A 15981-nucleotide genomic window follows, 5' to 3' on the forward strand; every position below is an offset into this window, starting at 1 on the left:
GAAGGTGGCCACCTTCCACGGTCACCTGCTCTGCCCAACATGTCAGAGGTGGCTTGTGTACACTAGTCCGAGCGGGGACACCACCCTCACTGGGACCCGAATTCGACTTATATTATCATTCATAATTCCTTTGGCCTTAGCCAAACAGATAGGCATCGTACAAAAACATTTATGGCAAGACAACATCTTTAAAGTTCACGAACATGTATTCGTGTTTTCATAAAATACGATTTGTATTTTAGTATAAGAAAGCTCACCTCGTTCGCTTAAAACTCCTTCATTTGAATCTTTCGTTCCGACTTTACTTACGGAGGTAACCCTTTTTTTTTATAGAGAGGAAAAGGCTTTACTGCTACTTTCTACTGCGATGGATGTGTACGCCCACGCCCTCTTTCTTTTTCTGCTTTTGTTGGAAGTATTTTAGAGAAGTGCTGTTTGGTAGGAGGTGAGGTTGTGAAAATGATGGTAGTTTGGTATATGTACGTGATTACAACAAGATTACAACAAGTCTGACATCTCATTTAATTCAGCATTAATTGCTGCTGTTTAAAAAAAATCCGATCCTATCTTGTTCTAAACTTATCTACTCCTTTTCTTTATGTTTAATTTACTTTATTATATATTGTTTTAATTTACTTTATTATAAGTTTAGAACAAGATAGGATCGGATTTTTTTTAAACAGCAGCAATTAATGCTGAATTAAATGAGATGTCAGACTTGTTGTAATCTTGTTGTAATCACGTACATATACCAAACTACCATCATTTTCACAACCTCACCTCCTACCAAACAGCACTTCTCTAAAATACTTCCAACAAAAGCAGAAAAAGAAAGAGGGCGTGGGCGTACACATCCATCGCAGTAGAAAGTAGCAGTAAAGCCTTTTCCTCTCTATAAAAAAAAAGGGTTACCTCCGTAAGTAAAGTCGGAACGAAAGATTCAAATGAAGGAGTTTTAAGCGAACGAGGTGAGCTTTCTTATACTAAAATACAAATCGTATTTTATGAAAACACGAATACATGTTCGTGAACTTTAAAGATGTTGTCTTGCCATAAATGTTTTTGTACGATGCCTATCTGTTTGGCTAAGGCCAAAGGAATTATGAATGATGATATAAGTCGAATTCGGGTCCCAGTGAGGGTGGTGTCCCCGCTCGGACTAGTGTACACAAGCTACCTCTGACATGTTGGGCAGAGCAGGTGACCGTGGAAGGTGGCCACCTTCCCGGCACAAGAATACCTCTGACATGATGGGCAGAGAAGGTGACCGTGCGAGAACACCATCTCGACGGCACAATGTGATCAGATATGGCTAAGTACTGAAAAAAGGGTTGCAACCCAATGTGATATTTTTAGTAAGCTCGGGTCTTTTCAACAACACCCCGAGTGTTACTGTGATGATGGCTTGACAATATTTTCAAATGTATATGTGTAATTTTTGGCAATGTGTTCACTGAGTACTTTTGTACTCAACCCTGCATATATTTCTAAATGTGCAGGTTGAGCAGCGAAGTGGTGGAGGAAGTGCTATTGAGACAAGACATTTAATTCAGTCAGATTTTGACTCTCGGAGGTTCATGTCTTCACACATGGAACCGCGTTCATTTGCTTCTGTTGTGCATCTTAAAAGACTCAAGTCTATTTTGTTCAAAACTCTGATTTTATTTCGAGTTATTCCCATTTGTTTCGAGCTATGGTCGAATTGTGTTTTCCCCTTTCTTCCCCGCTTCTTTAATCCTCCCCTAGTCGCGATCAACCGTGTTTTCTATCCTTAGAAAATGCGGTTGTGACAGAGTGGTATCAGAGCATTCTTTCTCGCTCTGAACCCTAGAGTCTTCTTTGAAAATCTTTGGTCTAGCCTTGTTCCATTAGACTGTCTAATCGATGAAAATGCTCTTAGCACTCCCACCAATCGCACTCAACAAGGAAAAAGGTAACTTGTTCTTTTTCAAAAGAAAGTCAAGATGTTTAAAAGTTTGAAATGGAGGAATAACTCATGCAGTTAATTTGAGTGAACAGATGAAAATACCAAGTTTAAAGAAAGAGTTGATGTTTCTTGATTTGGTAGCGTGCTTAAAGAAAGAGTTAGTATGTCTTTTCTTGGCTAAAGACTGTGAATGTATGAATAAAATAAGTAACTTTCCTGAATGGAAAATGGTACTGAAATATGAAAGTATAAAGTATACGAGTCTGGTACCAATTGTTGAAATGATGTCTCTTTTTGAGTTTGTGAAATGATACCTCTTTTTGAGTAGTCATTGAATCATGTTGTTAGAATGGGGAAATCAAAATTTTCAAGAACTTAGAATACTTAGTTATGCGTTCCTTCTAGAACACAATATGAACTCGAACTTAGAAGTGCAGTATAAACATTTCTCGCTTTCCCGAGCGACGAAAAGAAAGTACGCGATAAGAAAGAAACTTCATCACGAGAAAAGAAATCCAGCATAGAACAAAACAAAACGATGTTTCTAGAAAGATGATAGGGGCTAAAGGCAATTTTCTACGTCCCAATGACATGAATAATCTAGGTTAGCCATTGTCTTTCTGGACAATCCAATCACTCCAAATGATCATACCTTTGATCCAACTAAGCGATGTACACATACATAGCAAGAGAATAAGATTACAATGTAAACAAAGAACCTAGCTCTACAATAATAAGTAAACAGAAACGGTGTGTTACGAGGATGAGCGTTCTGACGAACCGAGAGTACCAAGGAGTCATAATCTCCACATATGGTCATCTGACGTGATCGTAAGGTGAAAGTAGCTGGTGATCAAAGTTTCCCTAATTCATTTACCATCCTTTATAAATAGTTAAACAACGGAGTATCACCATCGTAGTTAACCAGGAAGATTCACCAACAACGCTCACATGGATTCCCATGAATTTCATTTTCTAGCATCCCCCTTGATCAAAATACTTTTGTTGAATTAAGAACTTAAATGACTCCTTTTGCAAGGTAATGTGCCATTATTTTCCCTCTTCTATGTCAAGGTTGTGAATCACTTTCAGTTTCGAGCTTGCTCCCTCATGTTTTCTGATAACCTCCAATGACTACAGAATTCTTTACTCGTTCTGTATAAAAGCAATACTTTGACTATCTGAATTCTTGCCACCAAACCCCTATACTAGGAACTGCTTTATTTATAGCATTCAGAATGAATGTGCTTCCCTAAACTATTGTCTCTTCAATGATAATATATTCTTCAAAGATCGTTAGTAGAACTTTTGTGATTTCAAATGTACTTGCTGACAAGCTCTTTAATTTATAAAGAACAGTCCACTCTTCTTAATTCCACTAAAATTATTCCATCATGCTTTGTGCTCTTTAGCAACTCCAAGTCTAAAGTAATTTGCTCTCTTCCCGAACTAGTTTGCTCTGATTGTCTTCTCTACTAGTTAATTTCCGTGATTTGGTTGTAAACTTTGTGAATTCGTTAACGTGATATAGTATCACGATATTGTTGACCCAAAAGGGTAGTTGCTTGTTATTCCTCTTCTCAAATCCACTTGAGACCAATCATTTTCAGTCTCATTATATTTGAGCAGCCATCTGGCGAGACCTTAAACCTTTTAATTTGACCCTTTGTGTTTTCAGTCATACTTATTGAAAAGCTCTTTGTTTTACATGAGTACTCTCATCTTCTGAATTCAAATATGACTGTTGTCTCTTGAGTTGAGCTTTTCTGCAAACTACATGTTAAAGCTGACACCTTGCTTCTCCATTTGCTAGTTTCTTCTTGTTGCCCTCTTTATTAGTTAGTTTCCCTGAACTGCTTATAAACTCTAAAAATTTCGTTGATATGATCTTCTATCACAGCGTTGTTGAGCAAATTGCAATTGTTTGTTTTTCCTATTCTTTTCAAATCCATTTGTAACCAACCATCTCAGGTCTTACTGTTATCATCTGGGGATACTTGGAACTTTTCTACTTCACTGTTCATTGTGATTATATTATTGGCAACCTATTGTTGACATCTACATTCTATTCATCATACCCTCACTTTCGCAATTTATTCCATCTGGAAAGCCCTTCCCATAATAAAATTTTCAAGTTTTATGAGTATAACTCAAGCCCTTTGAAGTTGTATCTTTTCTTTTTGGGGTGAGCATAATGAGCTCAATTGAGCCTAGTCTTCGCATTTCATAAAAACCTTTGTTGCAAGCAACTGGTGAGAGTTTGTGGTGAACCAAACACTCACGTAATTGAAATAATTATAATTGTTTTGTTTTCATGATTACCCTAGAGCCTACACAAAGTAAGAACGATTCAAATATTTCTCTTGGAATCCCAAATTCAGTTCCTATCAAAGTTAAAACTATTAGATCAACTCTATATTTCCTCGCGTGAGACCCTCATGGGAGGCAAGACATTGACCACGACAGAAAACGCAAAAAAAAAATCCTACGCCGATTAACGTCGAATCGAATTGAAATTTAACATCGGAGAGAAGGTCTTTTCGAAAGTATCCCCTTCCAAGGGAATAACCAGATTTGGACTCAAGTGTAAGCTAAAACCACAATTTATTGGACCCTATGAAATTCTGGAGGAAGTGGGCCTAGTAGCATATCGCTTGGCATTATCACCCAACTTTGGGAACGCACACAACGTATTCCACGTCTCCCAACTTCGAAGGTACGTGTTTGACCCAAAACATGTGATTTGCCATGAAGAAATCGATCTAAAGCCTGACCTGAGTTACGAAGAAAAGTCGGTAGAAATACTAGATCGAAAGGTGTAGCAGCTTCGGAACAAGTCGATTGCGACAGTGAAGGTTTTGTGGAAAAACCACGGACAGGAAGAAGCAACATGGGAGCTAGAAGAGAAAATGAAGGAGAAATATCCCAAGCTTTTTGTCTAATTACTTCTTAAATTTCGGGACGAAATTTCTTTTAAGAGGGGTAGAATGTAACGACCCGCTAAACCGATATTATTAGAAACAATATTATTAGCTTGATTATCTACATAAGTGACTTTTAGGCGATTAAATCCGAGCTACGAAAGATTTTTGTTGTTGTTGTTTGTCGATAGAAAAGCGAATAGAACACGTAAATATATTACACCTATATGAATATAATAAATTTAATTAAATAAATAAATAAGATCCCAAAATCAAAATTTTAATGTCCGATACATTCAACAAAAGTCCAACACAATTTAATCTATACATCCTATATTGTAAGCAGATCGTGTACTTCAACGCGGACAGCCACGAGCTTGAATCGGTTCTTTCCTACACCAAATTAATCAATAAATACAAAAATAATATAATAAAGTAAATTAAACATAAAGAAAAGGAGTAGATAAGTTTAGAACAAGATAGGATCAGATTTTTTTTAAACAGCAGCAATTAATGCTGAATTAAATGAGATGTCAGACTTGTTGTAATCTTGTTGTAATCACGTACATATACCAAACTACCATCATTTTCACAACCTCACCTCCTACCAAACAACACTTCTCTAAAATACTTCCAACAAAAGCAGAAAAAGAAAGAGGGTGTGGGCGTACACATCCATCGCAGTAGAAAGTAGCAGTAAAGCCTTTTCCTCTCTATAAAAAAAAGGGTTACCTCCGTAAGTAAAGTCGGAATGAAAGATTCAAATGAAGGAGTTTTAAGCGAACGAGGTGAGCTTTCTTATACTAAAATACAAATCATATTTTATGAAAACACGAATACATGTTCGTGATCTTTAAAGATGTTGTCTTGCCATAAATGTTTTTGTACGATGCCTATCTGTTTGGCTAAGGCCAAAGGAATTATGAATGATGATATAAGTCGAATTCGGGTCCCAGTGAGGGTGGTGTCCCCGCTCGGACTAGTGTACACAAGCTACCTCTGACATGTTGGGCAGAGCAGGTGACCGTGGAAGGTGGCCACCTTCCCGGCACAAGAATACCTCTGACATGATGGGCAGAGAAGGTGACCGTGCGAGAACACCATCTCGACGGCACAATGTGATCAGATATGGCTAAGTACCGAAAAAAGGGTTGCAACCCAATGTGATATTTTTAGTAAGCTCGGGTCTTTTCAACAACACCCCGAGTGTTACTGTGATGATGGCTTGACAATATTTTCAAATGTATATGTGTAATTTTTGGCAATGTGTTCACTGAGTACTTTTGTACTCAACCCTGCATATATTTCTAAATGTGCAGGTTGAGCAGCGAAGTGGTGGAGGAAGTGCTATTGAGACAAGACATTTAATTCAGTCAGATTTTGACTCTCGGAGGTTCATGTCTTCACACATGGAACCGCGTTCATTTGCTTCCGTTGTGCATCTTAAAAGACTCAAGTCTATTTTGTTCAAAACTCTGATTTTATTTCGAGTTATTCCCATTTGTTTCGAGCTATGGTCGAATTGTGTTTTCCCCTTTCTTCCCCGCTTCTTTAATCCTCCCCTAGTCGCGATCAACCGTGTTTTCTATCCTTAGAAAATGCGGTCGTGACATGGCGCCACCTTTAAATGAAAAGTGGCGCCTCGTTTTTGGATGAAAAGTTTTGTAAAGTGTTTGAATTGAATGTTGAAAAGTGTAACTCCTCAGGTTGTGTGATTAAATTTTTGTACAGATTTCAATGTGAATGAATAAAAGAACTTGTTTGATTATACATGCTTTTTTAAATATTGCTCGAAAATTTACAGAATTCAATTTGCATGTCTATCTCTTTTTTATTTACAGAATTTAAATATTTATTGTGAATAATTAACAAATAAATAAATCATTTAAAAAAAGAATTATGTTTGTTGAGTTTAAATAATAAATCAAATCAAAATTCAAATTCAAATCTAAAAAGTCCACCTACTTCATCTACTTTATTATCTACCCACTTAATCCCCTAAACATCCCTTTCTTAGACTCCGCGCCGAAAAGTTCCGCCTCAACTATAGCGAAACGGAGGGAGTAATAAATAGTTAAAATGTATAGAAAGTAAATTAAATAAGAGAATAATATATATATATATATATATATATGTTAGTGATCAAGGTATAACTAATTTTAAGTGTATAACTAGAGAACAAATCTCAGCCACTCATTATCTTAATCTAATGACTAAATTAAGTATTCATTTTCTATTAATAAAAATTGCATGGGGGTATTTTGGGGAAAAAATGGGCTCACCTTAGATTGCAGTCCGCCGTCGAAAGCTTGGACTCCGAAATCCACCACCGAATTTCTCGCTGAAGTGTTGAGGCTGGATAACGTAACCAAGAAGATTTCCAAGCTCGATGATTACGTGAATCGGCTGCAGGATGAGATGAAGAAGATCGATTCGTTCATGCGTATTTGGATTGATCTTCATCATTCTCTGTCACCGTAAACATTAGAAATACGACAACGATGACTCTGTCACCGTATGGCAATTTTGCTCATGGTATTGGGATTAGAGGTGACGAATGAGACGCAAGGAAATAGAGAAGGAATTTGAAAGAAAGACGGGCTACTTTAGTGATTAGAGAGAGTTTAACTGTACAATGATAATGACCGCTACTAAAAATCAACAAGGAAAAAATGAATCAAATGTTTGTGACTTAAGTGCAATTTCAAAATTTTGAGATGTAAAACAACATCATTAAGATCGGGAAATTAAAACAACAAATGTTAGTGACTTAAGTGCAATCTACCAATGCAGTCGGCGAGCCGAATCATCATTTTAATGTTGGAACGTGTAAAGTGGGACATGAATCAAACTTTGGAAAAAGTTTTAATAAGATGAAGAAAAATAATATTTTTCTAAACACATCATTTTACTTCACTCTTGTTTACAGAACACATCACTCTTAGCATGATTTTACTTCACTCTTGTTTACAAAACACATCACTCTTGGCATGATTTTACTTCACTCTTGTTTACAAAACACATCACTCTTAGCATGATTTTACTTCACTCTTGTTTACAAAATACATCACTCTTAGCATGATTTTACTTCACTCTTGTTTACAAAATACATAATTAACACATCACTCTTAGCATGATTTTACTTCATTCTTGTTTACAAAACACATCACTCTTAGCATTATTTTACTTCACTCTTGTTTACAAAACACATCACTCTTATTATGATTTTACATCACTCTTGTTCACAAAACACATCACTCTTATTATGATTTTACATCACTCTTGTTCACAAAACACATCACTCTTATTCTGATTATATTTCACTCTTGTTCACAAAACACATCACTCTTACTGTGATTTTACTTCACTCTTGTTCACAAAACACATCACTCTTATTCTGCAAAAAACATCACTCTTGTTCACAAAACACATCACTCTTAATCTGATTTTACTTCACTCTTGTTCACAAAACGCATCACTCTTACTCTGATTTTACTTCACTCTTGTTCACAAAACACATCACTCTTAGCATGATTTTACTTCACTCTTGTTTACAAAACACATCACTCTTATTATGATTTTACTTCACTCTTGTTTACAAAACACATCACTCTTATTATGATTTTACTTCACTTTTGTTTACAAAACACATCACTCTTATTATGATTTTACTTCACTCTTGTTTACAAAATACATCACTCTTATTATGATTTTAAACATTGTGGAACAAAAAATTTAATTAAATTTCAACAGCTCGGAAGAATCATAAATGTTATAAATAAATAATTGTACACTTAGCATGATTGTGATAGAGAGTGGAGTAGTAACGTAGTCATTAGCTTGGATTATTTATTGCTACGTTGCCATTTTTTGTTTTGAGCGTGAGCATTTAATTAAAAAAAAAGAAAAAAGAAAATAACAAATCAATGCAACTGTTTTCATTTCATCTTCATCCGATCAAGCCCTGGGTAAGATTTGGCCTTAATGCCTCAATCCATTTCCAGCACTGGAACGAGAAGAAGCCTCCGACGCGCAGAGTTCGCTTTGCATCAATCCTGTTATCGAAAGCATTCGTTATTCTCTTAATCGCCACCTCCTCCATCGTCTCGGCATTGGTAGCAGAGCTGCGGCGGAGCAATACCACACCAAATCACAAACGGAAAAAAAAGCACAGCAAATTGCAGAACTTGAGTTTACCAAACGAGACCGTAAGCGCCGCGGCCAACGGGAGTAATCGGCGGTGCGTATTTGGAGGGGACCTCGAAGAGGTTGCCGAGGACGTTGTACTGAATGAATTTTCCGCCATGGATTGGAACGCCTTTTACTTGGACAGCTGAAGCATTGGATTCGATTTCGCTTTCCTTTTCCCTTTCCATTTGGTTTTGCTGTGAGACTGTGGGAGACTGTGGCCGAGATCTCCTCCTACCTTCACCTACCTAATTTTAGCTATGCAAGGACCATTATACCCCCGCCTTGTTATTATGGAGTAAATTTGTGATTGAGGGAACTAATATCTTATTAAATTCGAAAATTAATACTAGCCCTTGATTTTTTGATCTTGTGTCTATGATTTGTTCTCTAGTTATTTGGTTAAGGGGCATTTGCTATAGATCACTACCCTCTATATATATATATATACGACTATCTTCTACATTATTCTCTTTTACTTTACTTTTTCTCATCATCTTCGCAAATAATTGAATAGTTTGACAAATAATATATTAAAAAGCTTATATTTATCAGAGTGAATTACAAAAATAGTCCCTGAACTAAGGGTTTATTTCACAAACAGTCTCTGAATTTTAAAAATATCATCAGTAATCTCTAAACTAAGGATTTATTTCACCGACAATCCTTTTGCACTTTTTTCATGACAATTTTCGCCCGAAAATACCCTCAAGAGTGAGATGGGAATTTTTGTCCATCCACAATTTCCCATTTTCAAACTTGTCACTTTCAAACTCAAACTGATATTATTTCAAGCTCCTTGCACTGCATGCGATATTACTTTCTAGTACCGCACTACTAAACAAAATTGAAATATATGGAGTACTTAATTCCTCCATACAAACAAGGGTATGATATTTTGCACAATCATCCATAATTATAACAATATTTTTTTTCTCAAAACGAGAACTAAAGAATAAATTTAATAATCTCATCCCTTAACTATTCATTCAATTTCATTTTTTATTTTTATTTCCAACAAATTCAATTAATAAAAACAAAGTTCATTAAACACAATTTAAAATCCTAAAAAAACACATAATTAAAATCTTTAAAAGAATAAAAAAGACATAATTTAAAATACTAGAAATTAAAAATTGCACACTTAAATTATAAAAACTACTCCGCCGGCGAATCATCCCCGAAGGCGGTGGCGGTGCACCCAAGCTAGATGGAAGCGGAATACCAAGTTGACTTGCCAGATACTCAATGCCGGCAAGATGGGCTTGATATTGGGCAGGCGTCATGCGGGAAGTGTCAGCCATCGTGACGGTGAAGTACATGGACATTAGGGAGGACGGCGGCCCTTGGGAGCCCGCCTGGCTTGATTCACCTCGGCCCCTCCCCCTCCCCCAAGCCGCCTTAGCCTCCTTGTTCCCTTGAGGCCGACGTCGTGTACAGGAGGAGCCCCCTACATCGGATGTCGGGAACTCAACCTCTTGTGAGGCGTTGCCTTCCCCGCTATCACTAGACGAGTATTGACCACCCGCCATATGCTTCGTGCGCTTCGAGCTCGAGCCCGTGCTGGAATCGACACCGCCAACCCACCTATCAAGATGTTTGACCTCCTCCCAAACATTGGGAAATTTGAAATCTTTTTTGGTGTCGGATTTAAAGACTCGCAAAGCCGCTCTCAGAATGTCGGCACCACTGGCTCTACTTTGGTATTGCTCTGCTTCCCTCTTGTAGATCCCACAAAATCTTTTGACATCTCTGTCGGCTCGCTCAAAATGAGCGCGAAACATCTTCAGGTTGCGGCTAAAGGCCCCCTTCGGCTTTTTTGCGTTGTATACTTGGGTGACCTTATCCCAAAAACACTTGCGGGTTTGTTGATTCCCGAGGATGGGATCGTTCGACTTGTTGATCCAAGCGTATAAGAGAACCATCGTCTCCGCTAGTGTGTATGGATGACGACCGCCGTCCTCACGGTCCTCCACCGCCTCCGGAGTGTGTTCCTCCTGAATATCCTCCTTAATTTGGGATAATCCTTGTGTTTGCGTGCTCCTCAGACCGGCGAGATGATAGTATGCATCAACTAGAAAAGATGGTGTTTGGTACGCCGGCGTCGGCGAGCCTTGGGTGGACGGAGACGAACCGGAAGCACCCAAAACATTGTGCATGCCCCCCAGTCGACAAACGCGTTCAAGTCGTAGCCACCGCCCTCGCCGCCGGAGTTTCTGTCACCGGATATTTTTGCAGAATTTGGAGAGGAAAGAGAGATGATATGATAGTGTTTGTGAGAGTGTAGTGTTTGTGTGTGGAAAAAATGGTGGGGGAATTGGGTTATTTATAGATGAATGTGGGAAAAAAATCTGCAAAAAAACGGTAAAAAAAACTGCCGAAAAAAACGTTCGAATTATTGTTTTTTCAAAATTTTTAAAAAACTAATAATTAAAAATAGCCTAAAATCGATGCCCACTCGCAGAGCCAGCGAGTGGTGTCACGCCCCAACCGCTGCTCGCCACGTGGCCGACACACGTGGCGAGACAGCCCGCCACCCCCGGGCTACGAGACGCGACGGAGCACCCGCATCGGTGTCTCGATGCGGTCTCGTCTCGCCGGGATGAGACCGAGCCCTCATCGAGACACCGATGCGGGTGCTCTTAGGAATTCCATTTGAATTCGACACGAGTTTTAAGAAATATAAAGAAAAGTGTGTGAGAAAAGATAATGGAATGTAGGTCACTTCTTTATATATTAGTTTTATAATAGAATGTGAGTGGAATGAGTTAATGGAAAGTGAAGTGTACCTACCATTTATAGTAAAAGTGAACCGAGACTCCTAATGGTGGATGGACTAAAATGGTAAATCGAGACTCCTAATGGCAGACGGAGGAAATAGTTACAATAAATCACCATTAACAATAGCATCTATTTACCAAACCTACGATCTAAAATTAAATGTCACCAATCCCCAAATATATTTGTGATTTCCTCACAAAAATCAATACAATTTATTTACAAGTTGCTAAGTGTCCCAAGGAAGATGACTCCTTCTTGGAACGGGGCGGGAATTTTATGCATGCTAATTTTAAAGTGTTTAAAAAGGGTGAGAGAAATTTGTTGGGTGTTTAAAAGTATGAGAGATGCAAAAAGTAAGAGTGATAAAAGGTTGTTTATGTATAAAAGTAGGAGAGATGCAAAAAGTAAGAAAGAGAAAATGTTGTTGGGTGTTTAAAAGTAGGAGAGATGAATAAAGTAAGAAAGGGAAAGGATAACTTGGTTGGGAAAATCGTAATTAATCACTATTGTAAATGTAAATGAGAAATTGGATATTTATTTGAATTAAAAATTATGTCTACGACGGCAGTGGGTTTAAGATGAAGCAATAGAAATTAAGTACAGTGCAAGTAGTTTGAAATAATATTAGATTGAGTTAATTTGAAAGTAACAAGTCTGAGAAGGTGAGAAGGTGAAACTGTGGATTGTCATAAATATCCATCTCACTCTTGAGGGCATTTTCAGGCTGAAATTACCATAAAAAGTGCAAAAGGACCTCTGTGATCATCATCTTTTAATTAGTAATATTCATAAAATTCTATGTGAAATGACATTACTTAATTATAGTACTCTACTTCCTTTTCTTTTTTAGATTAATTTTTTAATTACATCTCAAACAACTCTAATCTCAATTAATTTAATGAAATCTTATGAACTGAATTACGGTTCATTGTCGTAAAAATAACTAGCGAGGATACTAGTAAAATCAATGTAACTTATGTCATTCATGATCATATTTTATTTGACCAGCCACATATAGTTCAATATACATGCCTCGGATAATATGAAGTTTTTTTAACCTGACTACTAGTTAGTTAATAAAATAATACGATTATACATATCTAATACACTTCACGCCACTATAACTAAGAATGTTTCTCTTTCTAATATTGGATTAAAAAATGAGAAATTTATGGGATTATGAAGTCGTCATTTTTCTAAAATTTTAAAACAAGAGGGAAAATTCATACGTAGAAATCAAATTAAGTTGAAATCAAGAAGAAATTGTTGCTAGTCACGTAGAATTGCAACTTACAAAGAAACCCTCGTCAATTAACCTTTATAATTGGAATCCTTCAAATCACTAAATATCAAAAACCGAAACTCATCTTGCTTTTCACCATATATACTGTATATATATTATCTTTATAATCGAATTTTTTTTGAAGGGGATGGTCCTTCAGAAATTCCCTTAAAAACAATTTGGATAATGAGTGATTGATAAATAATCGAACTTTGATTCGTATGATTCAACTCGTGATGCATAATTCGACCATCCCACACTCTATAATGTCTAGAGTAGTAATAATTCAATTTGATGATTAGTAGTACTATTTAATCATTTTCCCACTCCTATCAGTTTTTTAATTACATGCATCAGCATCACACCAAGTCCCCTGATTTTTTTTGATACAATAACCAAATTTAATTAAAAGTTGTAATCTTAATTGAAAAACACGGTTTAATTGTTTTCACGAGTGACGACTTGGTCGTATAAGGTTTTCTATTTCACCTACATATTCAAAATTAGTTAGTAGTTTAATTTATTACGTATTGGTAGTGACGCCGTCTTGATATTTATACACGCAATGATCTAAGATGAATATCTAAATCAAAATTATTAAAAATTATAGTTGATGAAGACCCCCTATAAACTAATGCAACATTTTTCCGATCTCCATTTATGCTCTAGTCAATCTCGAAGTAAACGTTTTCATTAAATTGAAAAAAGAAAAAAGGGGAAAATAGAGAGAGTATTAAATCGAAAGATCAAAGCCACAAAGCCCTAGCTTCTCTTAACCGCGGCACCAATTCGCCGGAGATATGAGCTCCCATCACCTGCTCCAGCCCTCCGAAAAGTTCTCCGCCGACGAACACGGAGGGAAACTGCGGCGCAGCGCCGACGATCCTCGACAATTGATCGGTCACGTCGCCTTCGTTGTGGTCGTCGACGTCGACAACGGTCGGATTGACGCCGTGGCCGTTCAGAAGGAGCTTGACCACGTGGCACATGCAGCAGCCCTTCCGCGCGAACACCACCACCGCGTTGTCCGCCACTAATTTTCTCAAATTCACGGCGCCGGACGCGAATTCACCGCCGGATTGGTTGTCTCCGGGAGGCGGAATGGCGGATCCGCCGGCGGAGGCGGGGAGCAGATTCCGGTAGTGTAGCGCCTTTTGCATGGTGAGAGAGAGAGAGGGGAAAGGGGAAAGGGGGGAATTGAAAATGTGAGTGGGGTTGGGTATAAATAATTTGGAGGTAAGGGGTAGACTCTAACGTCAACGACTGTGACGTAATATGGGACGTCAGGGTCACTGTTCACGACGTGTCACTACGTCATTTAGAGGATCCAACCGTATAGGCGACGGCAATTGGATACGGTCAATTGGTGATTAGTGGTTAATCAATACAATAATGATGGCGATAATTGTTTTTGTTAATCTAGTGCTGTCAATGATGCAGTTTTCAAGAGCGATTTCGATCTTCTGTACTGCACTCTTTTTAATATTTTCTTATCTTTTTTTCTTAATTTCATTAAATAATTATTTTTTTATTGACAAATAAATATATAAATTTTAAAGGTTGTGTCACGGTGAATTCGAGCCCGTAACCTTTGGTCTGAGCATTCTATGCTATCTCTTGGTCAACACATGTACACTAAACAATACTAGTACATTTTAAGCATTACCAATGACATCATTTTGTACATATATGAGATAATTGAGAAAAATTGAAACTCGTATTTATTTGATTTTCAGATCTTAGGGAGCTACTAGAATTTGAACAAATGGTATAATATAAATTTTTAAACGATTGTTACTCTTTAATAAAATTATAGGAGTAGTACTTAGTTTTGACAATGTTAGAGCATCTACACTAGTAGACATTCTTTTTACTCTTTCCTTACACCTAATCCCTATTGCTCTCTACAATTTCTTTACTCATAGTATATAATTTGTTTAGATAAATATTTTTTATATCTTCCATAAAAATTTTATTAACTTTTAGCACGGGTTTTAATTAGTCAATTATATTAATTTTATAATAAAAATGGATAAAACGAATTAATGGAATTTGATTTCAAATACAAAAAAAAATAGAATGACGTTTTTACTAAAGTACATCCAAAATAACAATATAAGATTTCTAATGATGACAAAATATTTACTTTCAACACAAGTTTTTAAGGATATAATTGAATGCTATTTGTGGAGTGCGAGTTCTATTATTATAAAATTGGAATAAGGGAATTATGAAATATTTCCCCTATTATTAAATGTCTCAATTCTTGAGATGGACCTATACTCCTTTAATTTACTTCCATCAAATTTTATTACACTCCGTTACCTTTTCTATTATTTTATATATATATTTTAAAATTTATGTGACATTTAATCTTTGAGGAAAGAAGTACAACAAAATATATGTTCGTAGTTTAGTGTGTTAGTCATTGGAGGGGATGGAGTTCAATAAAATTCACATCAATTGAGAGACTTAAGGAAACAATTTACATCACCATTTGCTCTGCTGACGAACAAGGTGGGAATTTTGGAAGGAACAATGAGCTACAAATTGTGGGATCCAATTTTTGTGATTCATGTAACACAAGGTGAGAAACTATCGTGGGACAGAGGATCCAAACCATTTTCAAAAGAATAATACGTATTTAGTACGTATTTTAATTAATGTATGTGTTAAAAATCGTATATAAAAAGACTCATTATGTATATATAAGTGGTGGGTGAAGAAAAAAAATACTACTACTATTAGTGATGAGAATCATTGGCTGCAAAGAATAATGATATATGCGTAGAGTTTTCTTAGCAATTTCCATGGATCTTCTTATTAATCAATCTCTTACAAGTTACGACATGAATTTCCAAACAAATCTATGACTATTAGGA

The 15981-nt window shown here is 36.7% G+C and overlaps 1 protein-coding gene across 1 annotated transcript; it reads right to left on the reverse strand.

Annotated features, from left to right (window-relative positions):
* Positions 1-13774: 13774 nt before the first annotated feature.
* On the reverse strand, positions 13775-14281 carry LOC121740952 (monothiol glutaredoxin-S5-like). Its single transcript, XM_042133616.1, has one exon. It carries the CDS (start codon positions 14257-14259, stop codon positions 13846-13848), a length of 414 nt encoding a protein of 137 aa, XP_041989550.1. The 5' UTR covers positions 14260-14281; the 3' UTR covers positions 13775-13845.
* Positions 14282-15981: the final 1700 nt, after the last annotated feature.

Source organism: Salvia splendens, chromosome 7, assembly GCF_004379255.2.
Source record: "Salvia splendens isolate huo1 chromosome 7, SspV2, whole genome shotgun sequence".
In the NCBI taxonomy this organism is placed as follows: Eukaryota; Viridiplantae; Streptophyta; class Magnoliopsida; order Lamiales; family Lamiaceae; genus Salvia; species Salvia splendens.

Coding starts and splice junctions, on each gene's coding strand:
- LOC121740952 (XM_042133616.1), bottom strand. CDS start 14,259: ATGCAAAAGGCGCTACACTACCGGAATCTGCTCCCCGCCTCCGCCGGC.